This window comes from Spermophilus citellus (genome assembly GCF_964194105.1).
Source record: "Spermophilus citellus genome assembly, chromosome: 1".
NCBI classification, from domain to species: Eukaryota; Metazoa; Chordata; class Mammalia; order Rodentia; family Sciuridae; genus Spermophilus; species Spermophilus citellus.
This window is the reverse complement of record NC_138182.1, coordinates 93,609,635-93,622,241: the sequence shown is the minus strand read 5'-3', so window position 1 is coordinate 93,622,241 and position 12,607 is coordinate 93,609,635. Positions and strand designations below refer to the sequence as shown.

Genomic DNA, 12,607 nt, shown 5'->3' with positions numbered 1-12,607 from the left:
GTGGTGCCGGGTCATCCCAAAGCCCATGGCCTGAGTGACCAGGCCTTCTCTCCACAACCCCCACCTTTCTTCTTTGTAAAAATAAGAAAGCCTTCAACTAGCTCTATACGGCAATCACTAATGATTGATTTTGAAAGGAATATCTGAAGAAATAGAAGCACAATCTGGTACTTTTACTAAATTTAATGAGATTTAATAATTTGCCTTAAAACAGTATTTTTTTAGGAGTTGGAAAAACTCAAAATTGAGATGTTCAGAACTGGTGGACTTCGAAACACAGCCTGACAGGTTCTAGCTACAATGTATTACCCTTTGCATGTGAAGATGTTTCCTACCTGCTCCAGGCTCTTAGTAAACTGCCCCTCCTCCTGCACCATGGGTAAGAAAGAGCAAAAATAACTTCTTTGATGCTGAGTCAACATAAAAAGCCGTGAAGAAACTTTCCCCAAGATGTTTCTGGTGGGTGTTTGCTTCTTGGAGCCTCCCATCTTCTTGCCCAATGAACTAACAGGTGAGTCAGAGATCTGGGTTTTGCCACTAAGAGCTCTCTCCTGGCAGGTATGCCTTTTCTACAAAGAATTCACAAAAAGTATGTTGGTACAGAAAGAACAGCTGCAATAGGTCAAAAGAGGTTTCTGTACAAATCCTAATGGAAACATACAGCTGTGGTAGGATTTCTTTGTTGTGGCTGATTTGGTCTTGGTTTCCTTGGTGTCCTATGTAAATTCCAAACAATACGGCACGTTTCTTGATAGGTTGTATCAGTCGGAGTTCTCCAGAGAAACAGGACCCATACCAGATACACTCATGTGCACATGCATGTGCACACACACACATACACATAGCTAGAAAGAGATTTATTATGAGGAATTGGCCATGTGATTATGGAGGCTAACAAGTCCCAAATTTGGCCATCTGCTATCTCCAGACCCAGGAACTCCATGATGAAATTCTAGTCTGAGTCAGGGGAGATGTCCCAGGTTAGCAGGTAGACAGGAAGAAAAAGGGCAAATTCTTCCTTCTTCCATTTTTAAAAAATTCTTTTTAGATCCTCAACAGATTGGATGAGGCCCACTTACATTAGGGAGGACCACTGATTTACTGAGTCCCCTGATTTAAACACTGATCTCATCTTGACACATCCTCATGGAGACTCCCAGAAACAATGTTTAATCTGGGCACTCTGAGGCCCAGTCAAGTTGACACATTTAATTAACCATCATATAATTTTTGTAGATTCATCTTAAAGTAGTGATAAGGGCAAAAAGGAAAAATTTCACAACTTATCTCAGTTGCTTTAAGTGATAACTAGATCTGACGGAGTGTTTTTGCTTTTTTGTTTTTATTTATTGTGATGTGGGGGATCAAACCCAGGGCCTCACTCATACTAGGCATCTGATGTATTTTTTAAGTTTCCAGGGAAACCCAAATCCAAATGTGAAATTTCTTCTGTGTTAAGCCTTCTACACAGTATTTCCTGATAGTTCCTCCTTTCAATCCCTGGACCTTCATAGCCAGACTACACTGGAGGGCTTTATTGATTTTCTGATACATATTTGGCAATTGAGTTTGGCAAAAAGAAAGCCACAATGAGTAAGACATGTTCCCTGGATTACAGATAATGAACACATTAAGTATGACAGGGAAGGTAAATACCAAGCATGAGGGTGAGGAGCCAGTGAGCCATCGGGGCTCCACTTGAGCAACTTGGAAGATGGCAATGCCATTGATCAAGAGAGGAACTTAGGAGTATTTGGGATGGACGATGAGTTTGATTTTACAAGTCAAATGCGATTTGTCTTTAAGACATATAAGTAATGTGGACCATTTGAAAAAATTTCTAAAAAATGACATGCCACTTGACAACCCACATGGCAACCTGGAAAAGAACATGTTTATAGTTTTTTGTTTTGTTTTGTTTTTGAGATGAGATCTTGTTTTGATGCTCAGGCTGGTCTCAGACTACTGGACACAAGTCTCACAAGCAACTGCATCTATAGCCATGCAACACCACATCCAACTATGTGCATTTTGGAAGGGAAAATGTATACAACGTTCTGTTTGGTACTTTGGGTCTCCCAAGGTGAAGTACACTTTATGTTTATGCAGTTGACGTATTTACATATCCTGAATCTTTTATGTTCCTGAATCCTTTGTTATTTTACATTATAAAATGAGAACTTCTTGGAGGAAGTTGGAGCTTTACATGTTGTCAAGGTCTATTAACCACAGATATCTTGAGTTCCTTTTTGAGTCAGTCTTCCAATTCATACCTGTCATTTATTTCCAAGTTTTACTTATGGCCAGTTCCTTCTAGGAAGTGTCTGCAACTGGCACCCATATACATTTTATCATTGTTTTTGTGTTTCAAGATGAATCTCCTTATGTTTCCAAGCTGAGCTTGAACTCCTGGGCTCAAGTGTCCCCTGCCTCAGCTTTCTGAATAGCTGGAACAACAGGTATGTACTAACACACTGGGCGAAGGTGGCTTTTATATCATCTCCTCTAAGTGTCACTCTGTTGGTGATCATTTCCCCCAAAGATTGCCGGAGGAGAAAATGTTTATAAGCATGACAAGCACAGTGCCTGTGGACCTGCAATCAACCTCTGACCATGAGAGTGTTATGGTCATGCGTCTGAATTTCAGTAAGGCACTAGAGTTCTTCATTATGTTTTAATAGATTGAGTAGAGGACTGTTACCTGGATGACAGTTCAAACGATGCAGATGAAGTAGTATAACAACCTTAAGTGAAGTCTCTGATGGCCAACCACGACCTTGCACCTGGTTCCCATTTCCTATACATTTTTTTCTAAATCAAGACTGAGTCATGATTTAGATAAAGATGTAGCTGACATATTTACCAATCCTACCTTGCCATCACCATACCATCTAGATTCTGGTTTACTGATAAATATTCCAGAAGGTTTCTGCCTCTCCTTTCACCTCTACCCTTCTCTGAAACAAGTTCTTATCTCTCTTTGTCTAATGGGTAACATCATCTTTTACTTCACGTCTGTCCATGGGCGCCGATGCCCCAAGCAGGAAGATGGTGCACTGCAGAAGGCCAGGTGGCTGGGGTGGGTCATGAGGTCAGTCAACACTTCATGGTCCTGTCAGGGTGGACACTTAGGAGCCTGAAGAAACGTGGGTATTTTGTATTTTCTTGATTCAATTATGTTAAATTATATGCATCTAGAAATTTGTCCATTTCTTCCAAATTTTCCAGTTTGTCAGCATCCAGTATTTCTAAATATTCGCTAGTTATCCTATGGATTTTCATGGTACCTGTTGTAATATATCCTTTTTTTTTGTCTCTAATTTTATTTATTTTGGATTCTCTCTCTCTCCCTCCCTTTTGGTTAGTTTGGCTAAGAGGTTACAGGTTTGTGGATTTTGTCTGTCTTTTCCAAGACTCCATCCTGTTTCTTTGGTTATTTGCTTTGTTTTTCTAATTTCTATTTCATTACTTCTGCTCTGATCTTGATTATTTCTTTCCTTCTACTGATTTTGGGATTTTTTTTGTTCTAGTTTTTCTAACACCTTGAGTCACATCATTGTTTTATTTATTTAAGCTCTCTCCCCCCCCCCTCCTTCTTATGGCACTTCTAGCTATAAGCTTCCCTCTTAGTACTGCTCTAGCTGTACCCCATTGATTCTGGTATGTTGTTTCCGTTTTCATTTGATTCTAAGAATTTTTTAACTTCCCCCCAATTTCTTCAGTGACCCCACCGTTCATTCATAACTACATTGTTCAACCTATATGTGTTTGTAAAATTCCTTAGTTTCTCTCTCTTGCTGTTGATGTCTAGTTTCATTCTGTCATGATTCAATAAGCTACAAGAAATTACTTTGATTTTCTGTATTTGTTAAGATTTGCTGTATGGACTAAAATATGATCTATTTTGGAAAAAGTTCCATGTGCTGATGAAAAGAATGTGTGTTCCACAGCTGTGGATGGAATATTTTGTAGATGTCTTTCAATAATTTTTAAAGCTGAGATGTTTCCTACACCCTCCTATTATCTGAAAGTGTCACTTTGCATCACTGTCTTTACCTCTCCAAACTTTTTAAATTGTCCCCTGGCCCTTAATGGTGATGACAATTGTATTCTGGGATGACCACAATTTTTGTTTTGTTATAGGTAAGTCTGTTACTTTTAGCTGAATGCTTTCAGTAATTATTCCCCAGTCATGTGAAAAATGTCAATAGATACTCCAAAAGGGGGATGGGTACTATAGTCAGATATATTTGGGAAATACTGAGTCATGCATGCAATGCTAAATATGTTTAGTAATCTTAAATTTGCTAATATGTGCAGTGAACTTTCAAGGTTTCTGTGCATTTAATGACAGGGATCCTTATGAGTTTATGGGACACTAAGTAACGGTTCCTCAGAAGTGTTCTGCAAAGCCCAATTTGGGATATGTGGGGTCATCATTTTATTTATATTTTACCTCTCAAAAAAAGCAGAATGTTTCTATGTGTTGGATCCTTTTACTTTTCTGGTCTGGAATTCAGAATTTTTCTTTTTAAAATATTGTGCATAATATTCATAAAATTTACCATTTTGGGCCCATTTTTAAATACATGGTTTAGGGGCATTAAGGATATTTACAGTGATATTTGTTGTACAAGAATATTTGTACAACCATCAAGGATTCCCCTTTTAAATTCTGCACTTTTTGTTCTTTCCTGATCAAAAAAACTTTAATTCAATGCATAGCATTTATTCATGGGATCACTTATGAACTGCTGTTCGCTTGTTTGGGAAAACAGGCGTACAAAAGAATTTATTTCTGGTGATTCCTTTGGTTCTCATTTTCCTGGCTTCATTCTCTGTAGTTCTGTGATTCAGAAGAGGTGCCTTTCCACCCTGCATCCTCACCATCTGCTGCCATCACATCCCTTTAACCTGCATTCTCACAGTTTCTCAAGCTCATCTTGACAATTTTGCTCTTTTCTGCTTCTCTATGTTCTAAATCATTGTGCTGTGGTTTTAGTTTCTCTGAACTTTTTTTCTTATTTTACTTATCTCCCTCCTCAGCTTATCTTATTGTCTTTCCCCCTTTGTTTCTTCTCTATGGATTTCAGATTCATAAATATCATGTTTTCTGTAATCTCAAGAATACCAGAAAGATTTTCTACAGTGTGCTTTACCTCCTTTTAAAAATAATTTTCAAAATTACAACTTCCACACCTTCCAGGTGACGGAAGGATGTTTCCTGTAGGCTCCACATAGATTTCCTTTTCTGTTTCCACTCAACTGAAAAAAACATTTATAAAGACGCAGGGGTTTGTCACTGTCTGGACACCTGGAGCTGGTGAAAGCACCTTTTCAGATTCGACTGTAACTGACTGGCAGGTGGAGTTCTCCAAGTCCATTTCCCAGAACGGAGCTGGCATCTGCTAGTGCAAGTCTGCAAGGATAAGATCTTTCCCTCCCTAGCTCGATACTGAGAATAAACAGGGTGGGACACAGGATCAGTTCTCTGCTTCCTCGGGCACTGGCACTGGGGCACTTCCTGTCGCCAACACCACCCCAACCCCTTTCCCGATTTTGCTTTGGGCGCTGAGCAGATGCCATGGCCAGGATTGCCTTGTTCTCCGATTGTATGCTTCCTGTGAGCTGCAGTTTCCAAGTGTTCCTGTTTAGAGAAACTCAGAACAGGAGGAGCAGGAAGAGGGATAAACTGCAGCACTGTGGCTGCCACAGAAGCCCTGTCCTGGTGGTATGCCATTTGCTCTGCTTTTCAGTTGTTGTAAATTTGGATTTGCACATGTGGATAGGAGGTGAGAAAGGAGGAAGGGTCAGGGCCCCTGGCATCCAGGGGGACTGGGCATGAGGCTCACTGATGACATCTCTTCATCTGGTCCCATCTGTTTATGAGCTTGTAGACACTCCTTCACAGTCTGTGAATAGCTTGAATGTGTGTCCTACTTTGGGAGATTTTGACTCTTTCTGCTTCATCATTGGTCATTTAGTGAGAAGCAGGAAGAGGCTGTTGGCAGACAGCATTTCAAACTGAAAAGCTATAATTAACTTCTTGACTTTAATGGTGGGAAAAACCCATTAAATGGTTTCTTTCCTGATATTAACAAGAATGCAATAACACAGTATGCAACAGCAGAAAGCAGCTAAATTCTGGATAAAAAAAGACACAGTTTGAATCCTGTTCCCTATGTACCTGTTGCTTGACCTTGGCAAGCCAGAAAAGTATAAGTTCAACATCTTTCACTCCTGAGTCCATCTGTGTAGTCTCTGAACAATCAGAAAAGTCAATGCAAGTAATTACAAGTAATTTGGAAACTGTACTTGTTCCTGGTTACTGTTACTCAGAGTGTGTTTCAGTCTAGTATAGTGGTCTTAAGAAATGGTAATTATTTAAAAAACTATATGTGTGATCCATGTGAAGACTGCTTCCACCTGTGTGCTAAACCAAAATAATTTTGCTTTTAACTAAGTCTCTAAAGTATTAAAGATCAAAAAGAGAGAAGGGGAAAAATTTAGGGGAACAGTGATCACAATACAGAAATGCCCAAATTTTAACATGTAGCACCTTCATATAGAGTGTAGATTTTACTAGTTTGCCTGAGTAGATTACCATATGTCCCAAATTTGCCATAACAGGTGAAAAGCAAGTATAATTCAAACAAGTTATTTATTTCAAGTTCCATCAGTTTAAGGTTTGTCAGGAGTTATTACATAAGTGAATACTGAAATCAGAAATGAGTTCTCACAGCAATAACATTTGTAAGAAATAGTTAATATCTACATGACTTTGATTTAAAAGATCCAAGGTATTTCCATTATTTAGAATCCATGAGGAAAGTTTCAAAATCCAGATCCAAGTCAGAAACAAGGGCATTCACAAAGTCATCAATAGAAGGACACTTCTGAAGCATACCTGCAACCAGAGGAGATAAGCACCACATTACTGGGGGACACCAGGAGGGACAAGGACATGGATTCAAATCAAACGCTCTGGCTTTTCAGGAGAAGATTTGGCTCTGTAACGTGACTATGAGGCTATTTCATAAAGCCCTGGGCACTATGAGGGCCCTGAAGCTAATTTTTTTTTTTTATTTTAAAGCATTTTTATTCTTTAACCAGTACTTAGCTTACAGATTTAGGCCCCAATATATTTCCCAAGACTTTTTGTTACTGAAGCTGTCGTTAGCCAGTTGGAATGATGTTAGAAGACTGAGTTGTCTAGTTATGTTTGACTGGTATGATTCAGAATATAGTAAGTTTAATTACTTACTGAGTTTTATTACTGAGTTCTACACACTTCAAAACCAATCAAGTGTAAATCTTACATCAGAATCAAGTTACTGGCTTTCCTCCAGGTCCCTGTCTTAGAGAACTCATACCTTTGGAAATTACTAATTGTGTAATATACAAGTCACTGAAAAGCCCTGATACTCAAATTTCCTCATCTGATATACACCGTTGTTATAAACTAAGAAGGAACAAAAAGCAACGAAGCACTGTCTGGCGAATTAAATACAAACCTCAATTTATCTATGTTCTTCACTCCAAGGAAACCAAAGGCAAAGATTCATGAAACCAATCTTGTTGCTTCAATCTATATTCTTGGTTTCTTTAAACCAAGGACTGAAGAGGCTCTGTACTGACATTTAATTTGAGGGATCAACCCTATAAAACTATTTCCAATACCAAGACTTTAAAAGATTGCCAGAATATTCTATTTTCCTATGTAATCTCTGAAGCAATTTAATAAATGGGAATTGAATATTTGCTGGGTGTAAAGAAAAACTGCAGAAGGGGGTACCCATGTGGGGAAGTTAACCTTGACCCCCTCTTATACTTCAGCTAGGAACTAAAATGTAATGGTTACACACATCAGTGTAAAGGATAAAATTATGAAGTGTCTAGAAGAAGTGTCATAGAATATCTTTGAGATGTGATAGTAATGTTCTATATCTGGATAGTGATTTGAATTATATAGGTACGTACATGGGTCAAAATTAATTGACCGGAATGTTTAAGATTTGCGCATCTTGTCTAAAAATTTTTACCTAAAAAAAGTAAACAAAAATCAAGTGCTAATGAATGCATTATGAGCCAGAGTGTCTAGTGGTAAAATGTATTGACATCTGCTACTTACTCTGAAATGCATTAAAGTATATGACAGATTGATGGGCAGATAGAAGGAAGAACAGATATAAATATTTCAAACTGTTATTATAATGAATTTTTATTTTATAGAACCCAAATGGCAAGCATTTGAGTGTTAGCATATTATTCATTCAACTCTGTCAATGTTTGAAAATTTTCAACATAAAATTTTGGTAAGAAGTGAGTTTTAGATGTTAACAGCATAGTCATTGGGAGAACAGAGAGAGACTGTTCCAATGGGGAGATTCAGATTTGTGAAGATGAGATCTGAGCAGAAACTTAAAAGTTGAGGAGGATTTGGATTGAAATTTGGGTCTTTTAGGGAGGGTACAATATAAAATACAAAATGTCTGTTGGACACAAAGTTACTGGCTTTGTGGTGTGGTTAGCCAAGAACAATCTGAGCTCTGAACCACTCACCAATGGGACAAGAAGGGTAAATTGAGCTGGGGCACAGGAAAAGCAGGACAGCAAAGAAAGAACAACTGCTTGCCAAATTTAATAAGCAAGGGGATGCTCCATGTGGAGATGTCCAATCTGCAGATGGCAGTGAAAATGTAATGGTCTGCAGAGAGTCCGAGTCTAAGACATGGATGTGGTCATTCCCACCAGGTGGTGTGTACAAGACTGGAAACAGGCCAACATAAGATGGTAGCTCTACATCCATACTCGAAAGCCACTAACTAGGCCTAGTGTAGCTGACAATAGCAAGAATATTATAATATTTTCAACTGCAGATCAAAATATTTTCATCCTCATTTAAGTTCAAATTTTAATGGCTCCATCTTAGGAGTTAAGCAGAAGTTACTGGAAGAGAATATCATTGCCATGGCTTAATTTGTATTACTAACGTTCAAAATGCAATTTTCTTTTACACAGTAAAATAATTCCTATGGATGAAAGCAGGTCTCTCCTTTTATCCAGATAAGTGACTAATGAGGGGAATGCTGGGTCTCTGATGATCACTCAAGTTGCACATTTACACTGTACTTTCTAGATGAAGGCTATGTAAGTAGACTCAATCTGATTATAAATCAGTCTTTGCGCATTTCCTATGTGCCAGGTTTCTTGATGCAGAGCATATTTGTGGAAAAATATTTAGACAGGGCTTTCAGTCAAATGTGCTAACCCATTATACCGTTTTCTTCCTTTTAATATTTGAAACATTTATATAATTACAAGACTGGTCGTTTATAATTAAATGACTAGAACTGTCAGAAGGTAAAACCATTTATTCGGAGCCAACCTATTCAAGTAAGTATGACCCTCCTATTCCTTTGAAGTGGTTCACTTCAACTCAACCAACTGCCAACATAAATATGACCTTGCTTTCTCCTCGGCAGACAGACCTAACTAGCATGCTTCCTACTCCAATTTCCCATCTGAACCATTTCTGCATTTTAGAGAAGAGAGACTATGGTGACCTGAGAAAAACACACTTGTGGTCTTTTCTCATAAAACATGGTGAGACTTAAATGGCTTGGTAATTTTATCAGTGTGATTGCTAAAGATGAAAGTTGCAAAAAGGAGATCAGGACCTGAGGGGAACAAGAATAACAGTTAAGTACAAAAATTCTCTGGGTACATTGTTACAGTAGCCTCACTCTCATTAGATTTACATGTTTTACAAGTGTCAACATGAACAAACACCAACACAGAGATTTAAAAGAAAAATCCAATGTTTCAGGTAGTTCCACAAATAAGAAAAATTGAAGTTGGCTGGTATGGGTATAGTCCAAAAATATTCTAAGAACACGATTTTTTTTTAAAGCTGAAAACGATATCCCCTTTGTCTACAAGGTTTAGTTTAAAAATGGTGATAATTAGATTTGTATTTTCTTAGGACCTTCTTGAGAATAGATTGGAGTGGGTGGAGGTGGCAAATGTATTTATTTCATGGAAGAAACAACCCAAATTGCAGGGGAAATGGATGTGTTTTTTTTTTTTTTTTCAAAAGGGTTCACAAAAACAACTAAAAACTTCACAAATGGAAAGAGAAATGTGTCAACAGCAATAGAAGAAAGGCAAAACTTCAACAGGGCACACGTTGCCCATATTAGTTTGTGAAAAGGAAAATAGTGAGTTAAGTTACATCTAGTCATCCTACTCACAGGGATAGATAATAAATAATTAGTAGTTAAAGAACTACATTCTTACCGCTCTGCTCATAGTGGTGTATTTCATAAGCTTCAAATACAGGGTGACTATTGTAGGCCTGACTAAAGTAAATTATGATGTCAAATGGGTTTCAAGACTAACTCTTGAAGCAGTTAAGGTTCTCAAGTTGCACTGTGTGCTACTCCCCCAAGTGGCTGTTGACAGGAGCTCAAAATAGAGTGGAGAGAGATGCCTCCTGAGGGGACTAACCTAGAGAGCTGGTCTAGAAAGGGTTTGTCAGAGATCACCATCCATACCACCAACAAATGACTAGAGCTACTTACAGCATGTTTACTGAGTGCCAGGCACTATACTAACAGTGCTAACTCACTTGCTCCTCAAAGTGCACCTGTGAGGGACCCACCTCACAAACAAGATGACAAAGCAGTCATACAACTCTTAGGTTTGTTTGCTTTTTAACCCTAACAATTTGATCCCAGATCCCATGCTCTTTAGGAACTATGATATATTCCTCATGCATTCAAATTCTATAAGATAACATACATACATAAATATGATCCATATTTGAATATCAGCATTCTTGTGTGGAAAAATACTGAAAAAAATTCCCCTTGTTTCTGCATGATACCCACGACCCTATGTAGCCAACTTATTCAGGGTCCCCTTACCCTTAAAGACAACCAAAATGCTCACTGGTTCTTGAACAATTCTGTTTTATAGCACACATTTTGAACAGAAACAAACTGGATTCTGCTGCGAGGGCAGCAGGGGTATTGGCTTTGCTCAGCCGTGTATCACTGGGACACTCATGGACAGGCACTCACTTCGTGACATATCAGAGCACAATGCTCTTAACCTTGATTGTGGCTGGAGTTCTTGTCTTGGCGTGATACTGGGAGAAGTGGTGCCTAAGAGTTTTGTGCTTAAGGATGTTTTCTGGGTGGCCTCCAAGTAACTGTGGCAACTCCTTGCAACAGAAGCCCTTACATGTTTAAGGGGCTCCTATCTATGCATATTTTCATGCTTCACCTAGAAAAATTTCTGCCAGCTCCAGTATGAATTCAATACATGTACAAAGCTACAAGTGAACGCCCTGTTATTTTGTAATACACCAAATAATCTAACCAGACCTCCATTTAAAAATCAGCATGATCATAGCCTGAACTCTTTAACTCCTTAAATGGCCTTTTGGATGTATGACTAATATTACTTCTTACAAACATGATTGAGAGCAACTGGCTGGCAGTTTGAATATGCCTCTAAACCAACCCTGCAAAGACACAATCTTGTTCTGGCTCTCTTAACTAAGTGCCTGGGCTGAAATAATTAGTATATTGTTTAATTTTGAAAATATAGGAGATTGCTGGGATAATTTAAAAAAATTAGAATTATTTTAAGCCTTGAAAAATAAGTATAAGAATTGCATCTCCTCTCTCAGTGTATTTCATATATTGCTTAATACCAACTAAGGATGTCCAACAAAATAAATATATGATTGAGTTTGATAAAAGTTTAATGAAAGATGAAGAAGGATCAATTAAGTACTACAAACAGAACCTTTGTTAAGGGCTCATCCATTCATTCATTTCTCTCTATCACTACCTGAGTGCCTAATGTGATTTTTAAGCTGGCAGGAAAAAAAAATCACACACTATTTAAGAAGATGATGTTATTCATTTATTTATTTTTGTGGTACTCTGAATTAAACCCAGGGCCTTACACATGCTAGGCAAATGCTCTACCATTGAGCCACATCCCCAATCTCACAAAGATGCTATAAAATATACAAGAATTACTGAGACTCTTACAGGAATTATGATCTAATGGGTCTAAAAGTAGAGACCAATCTTATTGGTGGTACCTGAGGACTAGTTAGAAATGCAAATCATTGATCCCAGCCAAGATGAACTAAATCAGAACTGGGGGTAGCCCAGCAATATGTGTTTTAACAAGCCCTCTCAGGGTTTCTAGAACATTCTAAAGTGTGAGAATTGCAGCTCAGAAGGACTGGAGGAAACCTATTAAACCTGAAAAGTAGAGGTGGATATTCTTCTGACAACTAGACCTTGAAACATACTGCACAAGAAAGATGTGATTTTCTATTTAACTAAACTAAAAAATATTTCTCAAGTGAAATTGAGAACAATCACATCAAGCAAAATTAGAATTTATGTGGGACACTGTTCAAAGTTATGATGGCTAAGACCCAAGGGCATAGCTCAACTAGCTGGAAAAGCACCTAAGTGGTCAAGTGGATTTGCATAAAAATAACCTGAAAATCTGTGGAGGCTTGGAGGAGGCCCAGGAAGCCCTGGCAGAACTGTGGAATTGTGTGCGAGCTGTGACT

The 12,607-nt window shown here is 38.2% G+C and overlaps 1 protein-coding gene across 2 annotated transcripts in view; it reads right to left on the bottom strand.

The window, feature by feature from the left end:
* Positions 1 to 6,642: 6,642 nt before the first annotated feature.
* MIPEP (mitochondrial intermediate peptidase) overlaps positions 6,643 to 12,607 on the bottom strand; it is a 147,642-nt gene continuing 141,677 nt past the window's right edge. For both annotated transcript variants that reach the window (XM_081304798.1, XM_081304799.1), the window contains one exon: positions 6,643 to 6,907. In XM_081304798.1, the coding sequence (XP_081160924.1) occupies positions 6,810 to 6,907 (98 nt within the window). In that variant the 3' untranslated portion in view covers positions 6,643 to 6,809. The remainder of the gene's footprint in view (positions 6,908 to 12,607) is intronic.